This window comes from Perna viridis, chromosome 15, assembly GCF_037379345.1.
Source record: "Perna viridis isolate PV_CMFRI_1.1 ecotype Kerala chromosome 15, ASM3737934v1, whole genome shotgun sequence".
NCBI classification, from domain to species: domain Eukaryota; kingdom Metazoa; phylum Mollusca; class Bivalvia; order Mytilida; family Mytilidae; genus Perna; species Perna viridis.
In genome coordinates, this window is record NC_142459.1 from 14,630,742 (window position 1) to 14,652,959 (window position 22,218).

The 22,218-nt window shown below is 33.7% G+C and overlaps 1 protein-coding gene across 2 annotated transcripts; it reads right to left on the bottom strand.

Moving 5' to 3' along the window:
* Positions 1-1,101: 1,101 nt before the first annotated feature.
* Positions 1,102-6,642, bottom strand: LOC148597078 (uncharacterized). Of its 2 annotated transcripts, none has more exons than XM_088562963.1 (6): positions 6,521-6,642; positions 6,213-6,297; positions 4,725-4,853; positions 3,869-3,922; positions 2,708-2,840; positions 1,102-1,839 (listed from the first exon to the last, which is right to left on the bottom strand). In XM_088562963.1, exons 2-6 carry the CDS (start codon positions 6,276-6,278, stop codon positions 1,712-1,714), a joined length of 510 nt encoding a protein of 169 aa, XP_088419089.1. In that variant the 5' UTR covers positions 6,279-6,297; positions 6,521-6,642; the 3' UTR covers positions 1,102-1,711. The 2 variants fall into 2 exon arrangements, with proteins under 2 accessions (XP_088419089.1, XP_088419088.1); XM_088562962.1 differs by having other exon boundaries at positions 1,102-1,842; positions 6,521-6,640.
* Between the last annotated feature and the right edge of the window lie 15,576 nt (positions 6,643-22,218).

Below are 22,218 nucleotides of genomic sequence, written 5' to 3' on the forward strand. Positions count from 1 at the left end.
ATAGGAATAGGAACCTTTGTGCTCCGCCAGAGGAGGCTAAATTGCCCGACCTTACCCACCCCCCTTTTTCCAGTGGCAATCAAAATTTGTCGACCCTATTATCCTTGTGACCCATCTTTTTTTTTCATTTCATGTTCATTTTGTCATCCATTTGATGTTCATCGTCTGAATATAGCTGAAATATTGCTGCTCGGACGTTAAACCCCAACAAACAAACAAACAACAAACATTTATATTCAATAATAAATAAGTGAATTATGGGAAACAACAGATCAATTTAAATTCTTTACTCACACGTTACATCTGTATTTCAATTGTTTTAGTACTAGTTTTACATGTCTGCTGTTTATATGCGCCATTCACTAAATCACATAACGATTAACAGTCTTTTAATTTTTTTTATATTTGGATAGTTTCCTTCTAGATGCATTCAATATTACCAGCAAATGAATAATGTAGTGAAAGAGTAATCAAGGGAACCTAGGTTGTAAATCAAAAGAATGTAACCTAGGGACAAAGACCGGACATAGAAAACAGACATATATAACAAAGAACATATGGTAATTTAAATCATATATGCAAAGTAACAAAAGCAACTCGGACTCCACTAATAACTGGGAGTATGGACCAGGTGCACCGGTAGGGTAAAAGTTCTATTTCTTCAGCTGAATGGTCGTGATATCAGTTATTGAAAGACTTGAGAGCGTTGTAGTATTGATATTTATGAAAGAGCAATCAATGGAACCAAGGTTATAGTGGTAATCAAAAGAATGTTACAGGGACAAAAACCAGACATGGAAAACAGACACACAGAACACAAACATAAGGCAATTTAAATCTTACATACAAAGGAACAAAAGCAAACGTATAAATCATGCTGATCATTCTGTTTGTTTTGTTATAGTTTACTGGGAATGATTCTGTAAACTTTGCTTTCTGTCCATTTTTTTTTCTAATCTTGATCTTTGGTTTTGTTAATTATCTTTAAAATTGACTTTAAACTATTTTGGTTTGAAAAAAGAACACTTGCTTTTTTTTGTAAATTTGTAACATTTGTATGGAAAATTCTCGATTTTTTTGCTGAAAATGAGTTAAAACATCTTAACTATAAAAATCTGCTTTATTGACAATTAAATATAAAGCAATAAATATATGCAAGAGCAGTCTTATCAAGTACAAATCAAATTGTTATTGGAGTTGTTACAGTTAAGTGCCAGTCTCTTTAAGAATTAGGCAGTGGGCGAAACATGGTATGTAAAAACCCACTGTTGTGAAGGTGTAATTTGACTATTTGCGCTATCAAATTCAAATATCAAATATCATGTTGGTACATTGAATTAAAGTTCTATTGTAATGCATTGTTTAAAACAATTCAAGCCATATAACATGGCTCTGTCATAAACCTCTTTTTTTACGCTCCGAACAGACAGTGTTTCTTTTTTATAGAGAAATTATCATTGAGGGATATACTGTCAACTGATATACTGATATTGAGATCGGACAAAATAATGAAGAGTAATCAAGGGAACCAAGGTTATAGCGGTAATAAAAAAATGTAATCCAGAGACAAAGACTAGACATGGAAAACAGACATACACAACATAGAACATAGAATAACTAAAATCGTACATGTATTCTATGGAAAAATTCTTTAAATGATCATCATGAATGTCTACCAAGAAAGAAAGCTGGAAAAGTTTTACACAGAAAGTTAATAACATCTGTAGTAATACATCCATCTGTAATAGCATCCAAACCATCCGCAATACAATCTGATGTACCGAAATAACCAACACACCCTTCTCTTTTGAATCCCACCATCAGCATGATCTGTAGGGTCTACTAAAAAGAGATGATTGATACACATTTTTAAGTGTAAGTATTTGTAATTATTTGTAAGAATCAGGCAGAATTGGAATAATCAGAAACATACATGTCAAACACCCCGCCAATCTGAAAATATAATTTCACACTGGATTCGTTCGAAAAAGCCCCGTGCAGGTCCAGTGGTCAAAAGGATAGGCCTGCAGGAGCTCTAAGCTTGTTTTAAAAGGCGACTGAATAATGCTCAGAAACCTAGCCAGGGGCTAGGCGCTCTGTCCACAGAGCAACTGGGGTGTGTGCCCAGGTGGTGGAATGGGGTTTCTCAGGCGTGTTACATGCTTGAGTTGTCAGGCTATAATACAGAAACCCTCACCGCAAACCATAGTGGTGCACCGTGTTTGGAAAGATGCCACGTTCCTCGCACGTTAAAGAATTGTGCTGTGGTATTCGATAGGAGTAGGAGCCTTTGCGCTCCGCCACAAGAGGGTAAATAGCCCGACCCTACCCATCCCTCCCTTTTTTTCTTGTGGCAATCAAAATTTGTCGGCCGTGTTGTCCTTGTGTCGTTTCATCATTATCGTTTCATGTTCATTTTATCATCCCTTTCATGTTCATTGCCTGCATATAGCTGAACTATTTTTGATCAGGTGTTAAACCCCTACAATCAATCAATCAATCAATCGACTGAAAAATTTTCAATAGAATGTCTGAAAAATGTGGTATTTCTCAGACTTATTTGCCCTTTAAAAGTTTATTTACAGTGCATTTCAATACTGATCGTGCAAATAGTCAAATTACTTGATCAAGATAATGTTTTTTTTTGACATACCATATTTCATCCATTGCTTGAGAGACACATGTAAAATAATTTCAATTTCCCTACCTTTTTTATCCGGACAGTCGCCTAATCGCACAAATACAATTTCCATGTCTCCGCATTCTTTTTTCATTCCGGACGTGATTTCGTCTTTTTCAGGTTTCATGCCTGAATAACATTTTCCATCTTTCTCCTCATCCTGAATAGAGAAAAATGTTTCCGTATAAAATCTATACACTGCCTTTGATAGAGGTAATTCATTTTCAAAGTAATACGCCAATCAAACGATGCTTTTTCGATCTACACATGCTATATATTCATATAACAGTAGAATTTTCGATATTCAAATCTGTATTTGTTTCAGAAAACCATACATTCATATCCCATTTAAGTCAACAAAATCAAAATAAATAGAGATTGCCATCTCATGATAAACAAAAACCCAGCTTCATTCCCAATCTTTTTTTTTTGTCGAAAGCATTACAATCAACCGAACAACAAACTAAGACAGCTTACTATAATATCATTTTTCGCATCTGCTACTTTTTGCGGATTCTGTCGAGTGAACATATCGCGAGTATCCGTTTTTTTGCAATTAAAAATGGTAAGCGTTAAATAGTGTTAAAAATCAATTTCGTGTGTACTATTTTTCGCCGTTTTCTGTCCACCGCAAAAATTAGTACACCGATACATTGATATTTATTAAGACTAGTTGTTTACAAAATATATGACTGAAATGTACCTTCGTACCGTTCTTGGTAGAAAATTGCGTTTTGAAAAAATAAACTGAACGGATGTGGTTTAAGCATTTGTAAGACTCCTGCAAATTCTGTAATATGTGGTACACTCCAAAAAAGGCACAAGTATATATAACCATAATTAACTGTCTGTGGTGCATGCAAAACTGAACAATGAATGCTCGATGTAAAATAACACATTGGAATTTCCAAACATAATGTTTAGATACTGTGAAAGTATTTTTTTTTTCGTAAGTACCAATTTTCGGGGTTTAGGAAAAATGATTAGTTCGTGTATTCTTGAATTCGTGGATTTGACAACTCTAACATACAAACGAATCAATACTTTCTTACCGTTGGGAACTAAATTTCATGGTTTACAAAACCCACAAAAGCCACAAAAGTTGGTAACCCACGAATAATAAAACATTCACAGTAGTTAATTTACTTTACAATATGTTCATTACGTTATCCTTCTAGCAATATTTACCTCATCGTAAAATTCAACACTACACGTGTTATTTTTCTTTATTATGACGTAACCCTGCAAATATAAAGAAAAATACAATACAGGAAAATAACAGGTACAGTGAAACTTGTCTAAACCGAACCCTGAATAATCCGAAAACATGAAAAACAAGACATTATTAAATCCCCTTCATTCATTTTTATCAATGTGAAACTTGTTAAAGCGAATATTTGTCTAACCCGGACAAATTTTGAAGTCCAAAAGGTATTCGGATTATACAGATGTTATTGAACACCATGTTTTATTGTGCTTAGAGTTCTGCCTCCCTTACGGTTACTTTTTTCCGGAATATCACAATAAAAACAGACAGCATAAAATGTTCGGCCTTAGTCAGGTGTAACTAGCATTATCATATTATCTTCCTAGCATCTTAGCTTTGGTTTAGTCTTAGCCCTGAAGAATATGAAAATTGTCACTCATAAAGATATGATCTTCTTTTGCAAGTAACAACTTCATAATAGAGTTTTCTCGTAGACTGAGCCCAGTAATCCATATAAAAAGGCAATGTAAAATATCTAGTTCATGTATACGAAAAACTTTGTAATAGCAAAATGTACTCTGCATCGATAGGCGATTGGCAAGCACACACCACAATACCTGAAATGGATGTTAAATACAAGAAAAAAAAACGTATAAACATGGTTTTAAGGTTTATAAATATCATATCGATATTGTTATTTGAATAAGATAAAACATATTAATATAATGATTGCAAGAGTCAGCATTGTCTCTTGATAAAGCAACACGTTTCTTTCGAGGGATAATTAGGACTTTCACTTTGGCCGATCTGAATTGCTTAGCTCTTTAATTTACCAACCTCTTTCTGATGAACAATTTGTTGCTCTACTACCACTCCGTCCTTGGTGATAATAGAAATGTCTTCATCGGCATCATTTATTTGCATGACGTCATATTTATTTCCGTCTGCATCTGTTATTTTGCGGGACTGGTCATAAAAAACACAAAGATAAATAAATATAATTTTTAAATTATACAATACAAGTGCCGGTTACCATGGTAGCAATGGAAACTAACAACACGATTATCTCCTTTATTAAAACCAAAAACAAACCTTACAATTTTAATAAAAATAACATTCAACTGAACAATACCGACGAATCAATATCTTAATGTTTTTTTTAAATATTTAAATAGGTGCTTGAAGCAACAGTAAAACAGAAGTTACTCTGATCTCATCCGCCCAATTTCTGCAAAAAGAAAGCATATTTAATTCGGAAGTTTTTTTTTCGATTTTCTCTGTTATTTTTGTAAACAAATACAAGGCTATACGTGTATTAATGTCTATGGATTTTTTCCAAAAAAAAAACAAAAAAAAAAAAAAACAAAAAAAAAACATGCAGTTCTGATAAAAATATTGGTTTTTTAAAGAATAAATAATTATTAAAAAATGAACACCACACAAAAATAAAAGAGTGTTCAATGGAACCAAGGTTCTAGCGGTAATAAAAAGAAAAATAGGCTTACACAACAAAGAATACAACGAAACCAAAATAATGGCTTACACAACAAAGAATACAACGAAACCAAAATAATGGCTAACACAACAAAGAATACAACGAAACCAAAATAACGTATACAAAGTAACAAAACCAAATGAGCAACTCTGACTCCATTCATAACTGGGAGCATGGCCCAGATGCACCAGAAGGGTAAGTGGCCTCTGCTTTTCTAGAAACACCCGCCGATTCCGGGAAAGACGACTGACGAAAGAAAGACTATGAAACACTGAAAAAAGTAATCATCGCGCATATGGGTACACCGTAATGATCCATGAGTGCATGATGATGACTATAAAACTTCTGTAGTGATGACTTCAATATTGTAGCAACATAACCCTGTTCAAGAAGCCTACTTGTTAGAAGTCTATCGGGATACCATAAGTCTGCGTAATTTTGGCAAGCTTTGGCATCACGTATGAGTTGTGATATGAACACCACATACGCATGTGTTGAAGGGATGTTGGCACAGATGAAAGGAAAATTGACAATTCTGAATGAAAGAAGTATCAAGGCAACCAAGGTAACATCGGTAATCAAAGAATGTTAAAACCATATTTTTTTCTAAAATTATATTACTGGGTTGATGATACCCTCGGGGACAAAATCCACCACCAGTGGTATCGAGCCAGTGGTGTGAAAGAATAATCAAAGGAACCAAGGTTATAACGGTATTCAAAAGAATGTTAAAATCATATTTTTTTTAAATTGTTTTACTGGGTTGATGATACCCTCGAAAAGTCATCACGTCCAAACAAGGTTTAAAAATCATGGAGGTATTTACTTACAATAACAGATGCTCTAGATACCCCCAACAGCAAGGCCAGTGCTAAAACATTCACTGTATTCATCATGATGCTAACTGTACTGCTCCTAAATTTAAACAAGAGAAGTAAATTGTTTTTGTTTCAAATTATATGGAACCAATGAAAAGACGAATGTATTGACACATGACATATGGAACCAAATCAGCGCCTTTTATCTGCAGAATGGACGACTTGATATAGTCAAATTTGAAAGTTAATGGCAGACATTCCGATTAGTACAAATGGAAAGAGCATATCCATAGTGATAACGTATACTAAATAATACTTACCAAACAAACTGTTGTTATACTGCACCAAGTTTCACTTGTCACCTATTGTTGGGTCATTGGTTATATAGCAACCTCCCAATCTTCCTCATTTTTCTTTAAGCCAATTGCTGAAAAGATATTTGTTTATTAACCAAAGTGGTGACTGTAAGAAAAGGCGCAAGCTATTTTTAAAATGCATTTTTATCCATTTCCAAGTATTTTGTATAATAAGGAAGCCCGCAATATGCCCATGAGACTTAACAAAACTTAAAAATACATTTTATTTTAATTTAATTGCATATGCAACGCTTCATGGGAGATTTATAATGTTTGCCCAAATCGAAAAACATATTTTCGTTTATAATCATGCATGTCGAATTCAAAATGAACAGTCATCTTTTCATTTAAATGTTAATTTCTGTGTGATCAATCACTTTACAAGCGTTCAGTGGAGTTCAGGTTTCTTTGAATGTTTAAATTTGTTTTGTTATTATTCTTTGCCATTATTCCCTGGCTTGTCACGATACTTTAGTTCCATACAGTTCGAACCCCTTTTCCCTTGATTTCCTTTCTTTAAACATACATACGGAACCACTTGATTGTCTGATGTATTTAGTCTTACATTGACCATAGATATGAATTCAAATGTTTGTAAATTATGATAATTACGAATAAATGGTAGCCCAAAATTAAAAAAAAAAGATGTCTTCTTGTTACTGTACGTGAAGCCTGCAGGTATAAAATAATAATATAATTATATTTTGATTACTTAATTGATTAATTGGTGTTTAACGCCCAAGCAGTAATAGTTCAGCTATATCCAGGCGATTGACTTGAAATGAATGATAAAATTAACTGGAAATTGACTATAATTACGTGATTTTTCATTAAAAGAAACATTATAATGCATTCTACTGATTTGTTTACAGCGGCTGAACAGACAACTGTAAGAAACTTTTATTGACTTTGAAAAGAATTCCTAAAATATGCTGGAAATAAACATACTCCCTTCCCCGAATGATGCTGAAGTGGCACATTAATTAATGATAATAGATTTAATTGCGGTAGGATATTTAACACATATGGACGTATGTTAATTAACTTTTTGATCAAATACTTGGGTTTCTATGCTATTTTTCCGTCTAATAACCACTTCGCGTCCGTCCCACCGTAGTGTCTTGAAGTAAACACCGGAATAAATGTGTAATGGACAGATATTTATAAGAATATGAACTGTCATATGACAAAATGAGACCATTGCAATACTGAAACTGAGCCATGACATTATAATGATTACATTTTAACCCCCCCCCTTAAAAAATATACCAAGGTCAGACTTGAACTAGAAACACAGTACAACTGTGACGCTAGTTTGGCTACGGACATATGTCGTAATAATCTAATTAAGGTTTAATCAAAAAGTATTGTTTTCAACTAAAAGCACAATACCGACCATCTTGCGTTTAAAAGATTATGAAATTTTCGCATATCACAAAACCAAGATCCTTCTTATGGTTGCAATATACCCCTTTGGCGATTTCCGACTCACAGTGTTCAACTTAGAAAAAAATGGTGAAAATATATTTTCAACGACTCCTCTTGCAAGTATTTGTACTATTACACCATATAATATATCAATAAATTAGCACACAACTTAACTACTTTATACAAGGTAACAAAAATACATGAGCAGCTTGGATTCCACTAAAAACTGGGAGTATGGACCGGGTGCACTGGTGGTGTAAGCATTTAAGCATATTTTAATTTGGCCCTATGTGTGGGTCAGAATCCTGGGGAAAATAACCAGATCTTTTGTCCTCTTTGTGAGTTTACTGGGAGCATTGTTACCTTATTTAGATATAGTCATCCTTAGTGTATCTATGTAGCATCTTTGCTGATTTAGAACAAACAGGATCGGCACAGCTACTTTATAACACAGTAGTTAGATGTTTATTTCAAAATATATGGATGTAATTGATACTACAATGAATACAGGGACCTTCCTCCTTCGACATAAAGTCTCAATATTATGACGACTTAATTTTAAAGTTTTTTTTTTTTAATTTAAATTCTGTTTTAAAGAGAAAAGTTGGCGAACAAAATTCAGTTCTTATGATGATACTTATAAAAATAATAAAAAAATAAAACATCAGAAAGTTTTATGGTCCTTGAAATACAAAATAATGATTGTTTGCATGGATGAAGTGATCTTGTAACAAGGCCTACAGAGGCATTCAAGGATTAAAGTTATACAACTACTTCTTGCATGTACTAAAATCACTCCAGTAACTAATGTTCAGGTTTTTATTATATGCAGTGAAACTGTATTTTTCTAAGCCAAATCCAATTTGGATTGTAGAAACTGTTTTGTTTATCTGGTTCAAAAATCATTTAAACTGATACAAAGGGACTTCAACTAGTTGAGAAAGGTTTTTGATTTATCTAGGGTTTTGGTTAAGACAGGTTTTTAATGTATCCATGGTTTGATTTAGACAGGTTGTAGATGTATTATGGTTTGGTTTAGACAGGTTGTAGGTGTATTAGGGTTTGGTTTGGACAGGTATTTAATTTATTGAGGATTCGGTTCAGACAGTTGTTTGATTTATCCAGGGTTAAGTTTGGACAGGTTTTTAATTCATCCAGGGAGAGCTTTCACTGAACCATGAAATTATTACAGATTGAAATGTCTAATTGATGAAATGAACCTTATGGTAAAGCATACAAATATATTAATTAGGTGAAAGTTATTTTTCAAATCCTTAAAAGTGACATTACATTTAAAAGACTATAATTTATTCTATCTGATATTTTTTAATGTTTAGAATTCAGAATGGTCTTTTTACGGTTACAGTCTTCTTATATATCAAGCAGGAGGTGAATCGTGCATATCACAAAACCATCAAATTAACTGTTATTTCTCATCGCATTACTGTTACAAAACAGTAATAGCTTTTATATGGTTGTAAAAATATATAGATTGTGTATGATATGGCAATTTGCAAGAGTTATCGTTCTTGATTTGGTTTAATTGGTTGGATTTAACTTGGATAAGAATGAAAGGTTATCTCAAATGTACATATCTTTATACAGAAAGACTACAGTTACCGAAAGCTATAGCATATGTAGACCGACAAAATCACCTCATCCATACGAAGGCATGCATTTTAAATAGATAGGTGATTAAATAATGAACTTAATCAACACAAAGGTGTAATTGGTTTAAGTTATACCACGGCGTCTTACAAGAATTCGTATTTGATTCATTGGCATTCTTTTTAAGTGTAGGCGTTAATAAGAATCAGGCACAATGGGATCAAATCAGAAACATACATGTCAAAACCCCATAGATCAGACAATATAATAGCACTCAAGAGCACTGGATTTGCTCAGACATTTTTCAATAGAATGTTAGTTAAATGAGGTTTTTCACCGAGTTATCTGCCCATGAAATGTTCATTTTCAGTGCATTTCAATGAAATTGTAACTCAATGGTCCAACATGATATGGAAAATTTTGTCTGTTTTCCTTGAATATAGTCAAACTAAACTTTCAAAATGGTGTTTTTTATACGCATTGCCTGATTCGTACAGGGACTGACACTTAACTCTTAACAACTCGTAGACATTCGAAGAAATTTGATCTATTCTATTCACGAAAGGAGACTAGAGTATTTTTACATATCAAGAATTTCAACGCATATTTTGTTATCATTTTATTCGTAAAACATCGTTAACCGCCTTAAGAACTTGTAAAGCTTCGCAAAAACTATTTGGTTCTATTTTCTTATTTCATAGGATTTTTTTGCAATTCATTTACGAATGATTGCGAGTTGTTTATGATAGTTTTTCGATATATTAACATGTAAACACAATATATTCATATTTATTCAAATATTCATAAACAAACTCCTTACACTATCATTTATCATTTGTTTATTATTCGTAAGAGATTGTATCAAGATTTGCGCTGAGTTTGCAATTATTCCTATCGCTACTGTTTGCATTCGTCAATTGTTCGTATTTACCCGCATGTTATCGTTAACGGCTGGCTTAAACACATTGCATTCATTCTTAGCATTTCGTAGTGATATATCATACTCGTAACCCATCGTACTGCACTGTCAAATCAATCGTTAAAGTTGCTAATTAACAAGGATTCGTAAGAAAAATTCGTGTATGTGCAGGGGATATTATGCAGCACTTTCTTTCATATCATAACTCTGTATGGCGTTATCTTTGGCTGGCAATGTATTCATTCCCTATGCATATGTTTAAGTGTAGACGAGAAGGTGTTGAATCATTGACTTTCAGCGCGCAAAAACAGGTCTTGACAAATCGTGGATTTTTCACTCTTATCATATCCATTCAATTACACACTCTTGAACGAAGCTATCCACCTTTTCATAAGTGCATTAATTGAAGTAACTTGTGTCATCACAATTTATTTGTATGTACTGTGCCAGATTTCTACTCTATCAAAATACAAATATGCATATTCCACAGTACGGATGATTAATATTGTTAGAGGAGAATAAAATACAATATTGAAGGGTGACCTTCGTGTATTTATTCATTGAAAGTCGGTGACAAGGAAGATTGAGCCTGTTTATAAGGAAATATATAGGTTTTAAGAGATGGTTGATATTGCTTTAAATAATGCATCAGTAATAAAGATTGAACATGGAATCCCGCTGTTCTTTTTTTATATATAAATATAGAGATTATGGGTTAAGGAGAAACTGTTTGAATATTAAAAATTATAAATCATTTATTTGAAAATTATATTCAATGATCTTTAATTCATGAATCTGTATATTTAGCTATTTTTTAATCATAAAAAAAACATCAATAGGAATTACTTGGGAACAGATATTTTTCAGAGTTGAATTTGAAATATTGTTTAGTAAAAAACATTTGAATGCACGTTTTTGCTTTGTTTGTGTTTGTTTGTTTCTCTTTTGTGTGTGTTTTTGCGTGTGTTTTTTTTTCCTCAAATATCTGGTTCCGACTTATATATATTTACCATTATTTATGAAAACACGAATTTGTCTTGGAAAAATGTTCATTTAATCCATATATTCCAAATTCAAACCTACTTATAAACAAATATTTTGAATGTGAAATCTCATATTCAAAATTAATGTTAATATTATGCTTTATATGTCACACATAATAAAAATCTGCAACTCCATGTCAGATAAACTTCAAAACTTAATAAAAAAATATAATTTTCAACGGGTCATAGTTTACCTTTCCTCGTTTGTCTACCCTGACTTGACTTTTTATGAGCAACTCGGCGGGTGTTTCTAGAAAGGTAGAGGACGCTTACCCTACCGGTGCACCAGGTCCATGCTCCCAGTGTTTAGTGGAGTCCGAGTTGCTCATTTACTTTTGTTACTTTGTATGTACGATTTTAGTTACTTTATGTTCTTTTTTGTGTATGTCTGTTTTCCATATCTGGTCTTTGTCCCTGGATTACATTTTTTTGATTACCGCTATAACCTTGGTTCCCTTGATTACTCTTTTACAGTCCTGATTATGGGTTATTTTTATTTTCACACCTTACGGTACATTTGTATGTGTGAATATGGAATAGAGATTGTAAATGGAAATTCTATATGAGCATGAGAAAATCATTTTTTAAGTTAATTATTTGAAAATACATTTTTTACAACTTTAAAGTAGGGACTAGGGGCAATGGTAGGATGAGCGTCATACGAAAAGCTTAAACGATACCTAATATATCTCTTAAGCCATATTAATAAATTGATATTGTAATGTAAACTACTGAGATGAAATCATATGCTCACTCGTATAAAAAGTCAGACATAGCCATGGACTAACGTCTCACCTTGAACTAGATTGCTCAACGTTGCAACTTTATTTCAACCTGTTTTCAACGTTGAAACACCTTTGATTGCCCGCTTTGATATTTCTCATTACTGGTATTGTCGCATCTGTATAAAATATTAAACTTTAAACCGCACATCCATAAAATGCATTATAACAGTATTATAATTTGTTGACTGTTTACAACTTTAAACTTTAATTACCCTTGGATACAAAACAGTATACTATTTGTAGTGATTATTCAAATGGTTCAATTACGGCGTTACGGTAGCTATTTTATACTTTAAAATCTCGATTAAGATATAATAAATACAAAAATGAATATATGAAAATGAATAGATTTTAAAATTTATTCAAAATACTGTAAATAAAAGTAATTATAAAAATTGTCTTTCGTATCTTGTGATGCTAACAATTTTTGTCACATTAGTGACTAAATATTAGTTTTATTCATAAATTATTGCATTGCTTTGCTTTTGCTATAGAGGAAACAAGTATTTCCTCAGCTTTTATGAAAGCATCTGGCTGGTGAAAACTGCAAAAGTTGTTATTAATAACTGTCATAATAACTGACTATTATCAGAAATGCATATAAATGCTACATATTTTTAATCATTGACCATTATCAATTACAAGTCGGCGGAATTTTATTTTATAGCAAATAGTGATGTTCCACAAAATATTAGATGTGTTAAAGCACTCTTTGACCACCTCAAAAACCGTTAAAGATATTTGAAATCTGATTGACTTCGAATTGTATAAGGAATCACATAAAACATAATTTCGAAATTGGAACAAAACAAGTTTTTTGTATAGCCCAATTTTGTACCCCTTCAACTCAAAAATAGTTAAAGATAAGCCTACCTTCCACCTTTTTTTTTAAAACAGAATTGCAAATAGGAACCGATATATATATATATTAATCATAAAAATCAAATAAAATTAAAAAAATATTCTACCAATTAACATCTATTTTTCCGCTTTTAACCCCTTATTTCCAAAGGGGTAGAGCAAAAACCTCCAAAAACAACAAGCTCTTATCCACGTCCATAGGAATAAGTGTTAAATGTCAAAGATTGGAGAAGTTTTACTTAAGTTTTCGTAAATGAATTAAAGTTAACGTGCCCAAACGACGAGGGAAAGGGGATACAATTATACGACCGAGAAATTTATTTGCGGTCGTATAAAAATGCGTTCATTTAATTTACCGTTGTAGTATACAAAAGGAGCAATGGTTATTTCAGTTTGTTTGAATAACACTTATTAGCATAATCGTCCTTGTTTACTCGTATTTGGAAATCGAATTTTAAAAGCTTGAATCGTTTAATTATGTAATTTTCAAACAAAACACACAAATCAGTTGATATATGATGAGTTAAAGGACGACTTGTCAAAAATCAATTTCAAATTATTTGTGATGTGAGATAATTATGATAATTTGGTGTCCTTTCATAAAGCAATGCAGGACGGGTGTCCAATTTATCAGACCTTCATTCATTCATACATAAAGATTGCAAACGATGACCACTCCTAAGTATAATTAGTAAAGGCTAACAAGTACAATTGTTTTAATACATCACTTTTCAACTATACCATATTATTCAGGTTCACACAACACAATCAATAATAAGATTTGAACAATTACAATACAAAAACAGAAAAGAGTCATACGTCGTCCATTTCTTCTAAACAAAATTGTCACCTCACAAAGGATAACAAAATCTTATTCAATAATTAAGATGTATCCAAGATGACCTTTCCAAATATACATTGTAAAACAAGTTTTGTTGAGTTCTGTATCGGGTCTATGGCCGTTTCGTTTTGTTTATAATTTGATTTTTAGTGGAGTCCGAGTTGCTCATTTGCATTTGTTACTTTTTATGTATGATTTTAGTTACTTTATGTTCTTTTTGTTGTGTATGTCTATTTTCCATGTCTGGTCTTTGTCCCTGGATTACATTGTTTCGATTACCGCTATAACCTTGGTTCCTTAGATGACTCTTGCAATAATTGTGAATTTATTAAATTAAAAAAAAAACTTCGTAAAAAGGGTTGTAAAGTGAGGAACTAAATTAATTAATAGTAGATAATTCAATTGAAGGATTTTCTTTGGAATTATGTTTAGATAAAAATGCATACGAAATTCAGACACTACCTATGGTGCTGGTGATTATAATGTAGAAACACCCGCCGAGTTGCTCATATAAAGTCATGTCCGTGGTAGGCGATAGTGGAAAGGAAACCTATGACACGTTGAACAAATCAGTTTTCATGGCACATATGGATACACCGAATCGATGCATGAGTTCATGATGACGACCATAAAAACTTCTGTAGCGATGACTTCAATCTTGTAGCAACATAACCCTGTTTCAGAATCCAAATTGTATGAAATCTAGCGCGATACAAATAGTCTTCTAAGGTACGGGAAGCTCTGGCATAACATATGAAAACTCCATACACAGGTGCTGAATGGATGCCACAGTTGAAAGGAAAGTTGACATTACGGAAGGAAAAGTCATCACATTTGTCGTGAAGTTTGTTCAATAGTTTCCCTTTACCATTGATCTCTAAATGTAGGTTAGGATATGAGACTGACTTCACAGTACACTTTACATAAATTCTTTTAGGTAGACGTCAAATATAAATTCCTCAACACTAGAATTGTTTAACGGTAATATGTCATATAAATAGCTGAAACTGAGATTAAATGATCAAGCTAAACGGTATTTTTTTCTGTCATATCAAAGAACTAAAACGTCAGCCTCATAAGAGTGAAGGAATAGGTCAGCAAGTAGAATAGAACAATTTGTTCCCATTGGAATGCCAACCTTTTTTTTTTGGAAAACGCGTCTAACACACAGGACAAATATGTTTTGATAAAAAAAAATTCCAGCATTTTGAAAACATCTTCGTTTTATTTGGAAGATGATTCGGAATTGTTTTTCACAAAGTATGAGTGATATCTATCAAGCACTACATGTTGTATATAACTAAACCGTCTTTTTTATTGAGTAAAAACGATGTATAATGTTTTTGAGAAAGGATTTTAACTCAGTTTAAAGATTGTTATTGTATTCTGATGATTATCTTGAATCGAGGTTTTCCAGAAGTTCATTCGAATTTGTTCAGGATCCATTTTATATATTTAACCACACGAGTAATAAGTGTCGTAATAGGACTGGAGGCCCTCTTTCACAGCTCTGAGTTTAGAAGTTATACGTTTTGAAAGAGGTTTAGTGGTACATTTTGCGTTACTTGTATTGATTCTCGTGGAGCTGAGGAATCAAGTACATAGACGGTAAATCACAATAATCGTCATTGGTAGGGAGACCAAAAGAGGATAGCATAGATTTATGGTTTCCATTATCCCCTATCTGGAGAATGTGGTAGCAGTATATGTCTTGTCAATGTTTTATTGGGCTTTGTCTGCTGGTACGACAGCATATTTGTCATGTATGGTAAGTTTTTACTACGTCGGGTTAATTGAAAACTGACACTCTTCGACCTACTTAAAACATGTATAAGTTTCAGATTTAAAGACCGCACAGCCTTTACTCAATCTGAGAGAGACTCCATTGTCTCCTTGTTCTCGTTTTATTTTTTCTTGGGTAGTCCTCCACGGCATCCATAAGAAATTTAAAAGAATAATTTTAATTTATAGAGTGTGGTTCACGGTACTTAGGACCTTCAGAAAGGACCCTACGGAGTGATTCGTTATCGATGATGTTTAAATCTCTAGTAATGACATGACCGGAAGAACCATATTTGAATAAAGAGATTTTGCAAGAAGAGTCAGGTGGTTTAGCCTTGATGTCCTCAATCTCGAGGTTCTCTTTTTGTAATTGAAAATTTTCGTTGATATAGGTGAATGACTAATCAAGGGAAGCAAGGGTATAGCAGCAATCAAAAGAATGCAACCCTTGGGAAAGACCAGACATTGAAAAAAGTCGTATACAACAAAGGACATAAAGTAACTAAAATCATACATACAAAGTAACAAAGCAAATGAACAACTCGGACTTCACTAAAACTGGGAGCATGGACCAGGTGCACCGGTAGGGTAAGCGTCCTCTACTTTTCTAGAAATACCCGCCGATTTGCTCATGAAAAGTCAAGTCCGGTGTAGACAAACGAGGAAAGAAGACTTTGGCCTGTTGAATAAATCAGTTTTCATGGTGCAGATGAATACACCATTACGATCCACGAGTTCATGATGACGACCATAAAACTTTTGTAGTGATGACTTCAATCGTGTAGCAACATAACCATGTTTCAGAAGCATATTTGTTAGAGTTTTAGCGCGATATAAAGAGTCTGTGTAGTTTCGGCAAGCTCTGGCATAACGTATGAGTTATCCAAACACAGGTGCTGAAGGGATGTTGCCACAGATTAAAGGAAAGTTGACAATTTTGAATGAAAAGTCATCATCTTTGTCGTAAAGTTTGGTCAATAATTTTCCTTTACCATCGATTTCTAAGTGTAGGTCAAGATATGAGGCTGACTTCACAGTGTCTGTTGTATCTTTTATCTCAAGTTTTTTTGGGGGTAGATGCGATGTATCAAATCCCCAAAATTAGGATTGTTTAAAGATAATACGTCATCTATATAGCGGATACTGAGATTAAAATATAGGAATATGAAATAATCGGTATTGCTTTGTCTTTGAAATTCGGGGGAAATTTGTTCATGAGCTTTTTGTGGTGGAGTATGAAAAAAAAACAAATAATGCTTTTTTTCAGTCCACATATGCTTTATTTGACAAAACGGTCGTCCTTTCTGTACCTAAATCTGCATTTTTTAAAGCCCCACTTTTTTCCAACTAAAATCAACAAAATATGACAAAATCAATACTGATATTTTTTTTCTCAAAGGTGCTTATTTCACACACAATCTTTATATTACTTTTTATATTATTTTCTTTCAAAAGTACAACAAAATTACGAACTAAGACTGGTTATGTGGTTTGTAATGTAAATGTTTCCGAATTAAAAAAAATGAAATAAAAATGAATTGGGTAGATTTTCGACTTGCATGTCAGTTCCAGTCTGATTGTGTTAAAAAATGCAAATTAAAATGATATTTTGGTCTCGCATTAAATAGCGTTTTAAGTTTATGAACATTTTATACGCACTTAGTTCTGTTCTATTCCTGTTTGTGACATTAGGAACATTATATTTTGATTCCATTTATTAATGTTAGGTACAAATACATATTTATTGTTCTTGTATGAGATGACAAAAAAAAACCAGTTATTTTGCTTGATCTAGCTCTTACTTAGACGAGTGAGTAGAACATGTACATTGTTTTGAAAGCGGTATAATCAAGTAGTAGTTTTAAAAGAATCGTGCAATTTCTGTAAAATGTGATTCCCCCAAATAGGCTACACATAATATTTTTTGTTATTAAGTTGTTTTATAGGTCTATATGATTAAATGTATAATTATTCATTCAATCTGTCTACTCTTGGGAAATAATCCACATTGAAAATTTAATAGTTTATATTTTATTTTAGTGTCATTTATAGTTAGCTCCCTTAATTTTGAATTTCACAGTACATTCCATATAATTTTTATCTTACTAAAGACCAGATAAAAAGCCACATGTTAATTTATGTTCAGCATGACAGAAAACAATTAAAACAAAATATCAAAATAACAAGTAGGTTTTCCAACAATGCATCACATGTATTTGTATGAGTCTTAGCTGGAGTACTAATTAATCGACAATATTGGGCTATATAGATTCGTGTTCTGTTCATTTATAACTCAATACTTGTTGTAAATTTCACATAATACTTTTTATTCATTTTTAAGGCCGAAATCACAACAAATAAATATTATCGAATTCAAATTATTGTGTAATTTAAAGTATTAATCCTTAACATGAGCACATAATGGAATTCAATGGTAAGAAAACTTACAGAGGGCCTTTTTGTAATAAATTAGTTGCAATCACACCAAATCTAAATGTTAACAGTCAATATCCAGTCCCATAGGCTACATTTTTGCCCCGTGCAGGTCAGAGTACTATAAGAATAGGGCTGCAGCAGCGCTTAGCTTGTCGTAAGAGGCGACTATATAGTGCTCAGAAACCTAGCCGGGGGCTAGACGCTCTGCCCACAGAGCAACTGGGATGTGTGCCCCAGGTGGTGGAATGGGGTACCCTTGGCGTGTTACATGCGGGGGTTGTCAGGCCATAATACGGAAAACCTCACTGCAAACCATAGTGGTGCAGCGTGTTGGGAAAGATGCCACGCTCCTCGCACTTAGGAGCCTTTGCGCTCCCCCACAGGAGACTAAATTGCCCGACCCTACCCATTCCTCCCTTTTTCTTGTGCCAATCAACATTTGTCGACCTTATTACCCCTGTGTCCCATCCTTTTTCTATTTTATTATTTCATGTTCATTTTATCATCCCATTTCTTGTTCATTGCCTGAATATAGCTGAAATATTGCTGCTCGGGCATTAAACCCCAATTATCAATAAATCATATCCTCGACACAAGAGTAAACAAGGGAACAAATAATTGAGCGGAAACGAAAATAATTTATTCTAAGGATAAACATTTTTACAGAAAAAGTAGACACTCCCAACAATGATCATAAAATAACAAACTTGCACGAACGAAAAAAACAGAAACTAATGCTTAATATGATCCGACGTAAAAAGCAGTACGAATCGTACCCTGAAATAGATGAGTATTTTGATTGGCTGAACACTTTTATTGTCTACAAGTATACTCCTACCCCCACAAACTCAATTTTCAATTTCAAGTAATTTCCTCATCTCATATTTGCCTCGATTAAAATCATCATTGTAAAACGCTGTCTTTATTGTATTTGACTGTACAAATTAGTACAGAGCTGTGAAAAATTATTCTAGCATAGTGCAGATAGCTTATATCTTAATCGAAATAATATTGATTTATAAATCTAGACACAACAAATTCACTATGAGCTATTGTCAAAAGGAGCAAGGATATATTTTGTCGCTTTTCTTAGAATGGCAATGCGTCTTAAAATTTGTATCATGTGCTGCAGTCGTTCATTGTTGTCTTTTTACCTTATAATCCTCGAAATAAGGGGTACATATCTTCTAAGTTCTCTGTTCAACATCAGCCCACTGGTACCCCGTTCACCCTGCATGATGACAATCTGTATTTTAAGCGTATTCAATAAACATGAAACCCAAACATTCTGAACTCTTTTCTGATTTTAATAGTGGTACTTTGAATAGGTAAAGCAATCTGCAGATCGTCAAGTGGAGTCAAAATTCAAGAGAACATTGAATATGCGTACGAATATCTGCATTGGAAACCATTCTTACAAAGGATGGGATCAATTGTTGGGGTTAAACGCCCGAGTAGCAATATTTCAGCTATATTCAGGCGATGAACATGAAATGTATGACATATGAACACAAATGATGATATAATGAAAAATTGGATGGGACACAAGGATGATGGGGTCGACAAAATTTGATTGCCACTGGAAGTGAAATAGGAAGCGGTTGGCAGGGTCGGGCGATTTAGCCTCTTGTGGCTGGGCCCTATGTTTCCTACTCCGGGAGAATACCACAGAACGGTTCTTTAACAAGTAAGGAACGTGGCATGTTTCCCAAAACGTTGCACCAATATGGTTTGCGGTCAGGTTTTCCGTATCATGGCATGACGACCCTAACATGTACCCAATTCTACCACCTAGGGCACACAACCTAGTTGCTCTGTGGGCAGAGCGCCCTAGTCCCCGGCTAGGGTTATGAACATTATTAAATCACCTTTTATGACAAGCTTAGCGCAACTTCGGGCCTATTAATTTGACACCCAGACACACATTTGACCCGCACGGGGCATTTTTACTAAGTTGCTTGCGTCTCTACTGGCTAGTTCAGTTATGCATCGGATTTTTTCCTTAAATTTGTAGTATACATAATATACATGTGTTCCTCAAAAAGAAACGAAATATTTGCAGTTATGACCTCTTTACTCTACATTTTAATCTAAAATTTAGTTACAGTGGGTTTATAATCAGCAACTTGGATTTCAGTGGAGGTTTGAAATAATAAATGACTACCTGTATAATATCAATGAGAAATATGTAAGATTACTTTAGTGCCACTTTTCATGCTTGTAACAGAAAATAAATTTTTCCACCCAACCACTGAACTATATGTCTTTTTAGATTAATAACGACAAAGGGTCTTTACAATCATCAGGAGAGGGCCAAAACATATGACAAATGTGAGTATTAAAAACAAAACAAATATTAACCTAAAACTGATGTCACAACTATTACTATCAGCAATAATTAAATAACCCAACCAAACCTTTTAGGATTTAACCAAATGACGGGAAGATTACCGAGGCTTTTTTCGGTTTTGCTAAATGTGGGTGTAAATTAAAAAAGGCTAACTCACTAGACTGATCCTTCTCAAAAAGGGGTCGACCACAATCTGCTCGAGTTCATGCAACACCCACAACTCCAATACAACTTGACCATATGAAGATGAGTATAGTTTGTTGTTGACCTAAATTGTTCGTCGTATCTCCTCTATAGTTAGCATGCACATTGATAATTACGAACTTCATGCATGCATATAGTCCTTTCAGCGAGGTTAGTTTCTATTAACCACAGCGAGCATACTGCTCTTTAATGGTCAAATCTACATGATATGGCAATGCCTAGGTCCCAAAAAGAATACAACAGCGAACTCAGAACCAGAAATTCCCCCAGCCCTTTTGTTTAATGGAGTACATCCGATATCAATTCAAGTACATTAGTCATTTGGACAGGATCCCTTGATGAGGAGTACAGAAATGTAATGCCCTAGTATGCCATTAATCTTACTTGCTTTGTTGCAAATATAAATCTGAATTGTTTGCAGATAGAGGTCACCACAGCCTGCCTATGTCTTAAATTGTATTGAAAGGAATGTCTACTAGACAATGTTTCAGAACTTTTAGTTGTACTCGTCCCTGCAGCCGATGCCACTGTAATGGACTCGTTTGGTGATTTCTACCTCTGATGAATCGACATTCTGGGAATCAACAGCAGAGCCTTGATTAATGATGTTTATAACTGAACCAAGAAATTAATATAATTGAAGCATTATGTTCGGTATTTGTATCCGATCCTCTGTATTGTGTAATATAAACATCGTTGAGCTATTTCTTATGCATAAAAATAAAGTTAGATCGTATTATATATTTTAACGTGTGTAAAGGATTATTGTGTTTTTACTGATGTTCTCTCGGTTATTTTCTAGATAACACCGTCGATGGTTTAGGAGAAGCGTGGTCGCCTCGAGTGTAATAGATCGTTGGTTCTCTAGCCGACCGATTCACACCAAAAACTTCAAAATTGAAGCAGTATTTCAGGGGTAGAAAAGTAATCAAGGGAACTAAAGTCATAGGGGTCATCAGAGCAATGTAATCCATGGACAAAGACTAGACATGGAAAACAGACATACACAACAAAGAACATAAAGTAACTAAAATCATACATACAAAGTAACAAAAGCAAATGAGCAACTCGGACCCCACTAAAAACTGGGAGCATTGACCAGGTGCATCGGTAGGGTAAGCGGCCTCTGCTTTTCCAGAAACACCTGCCGAGGTGCTCATAAAAAGTCAAGACCGGGGTAGACAAACGAGGAAAGGAAAAATATGACCCTTTGAATAAATCAGTTTTCATGGTACAGATGGATACACCATAACGATCTACCAGTTCATGATGACGACCATAAAACTTCTGTAGTGATGACTTCAAACATGTAGCAACATAACCCTGTTCAAGAAGCCCATTTGTCAGAGTTTGAGCGCTATATAAAAAGTCTGCGTAGGGTTGGCAAACTCTGACATAACGTATG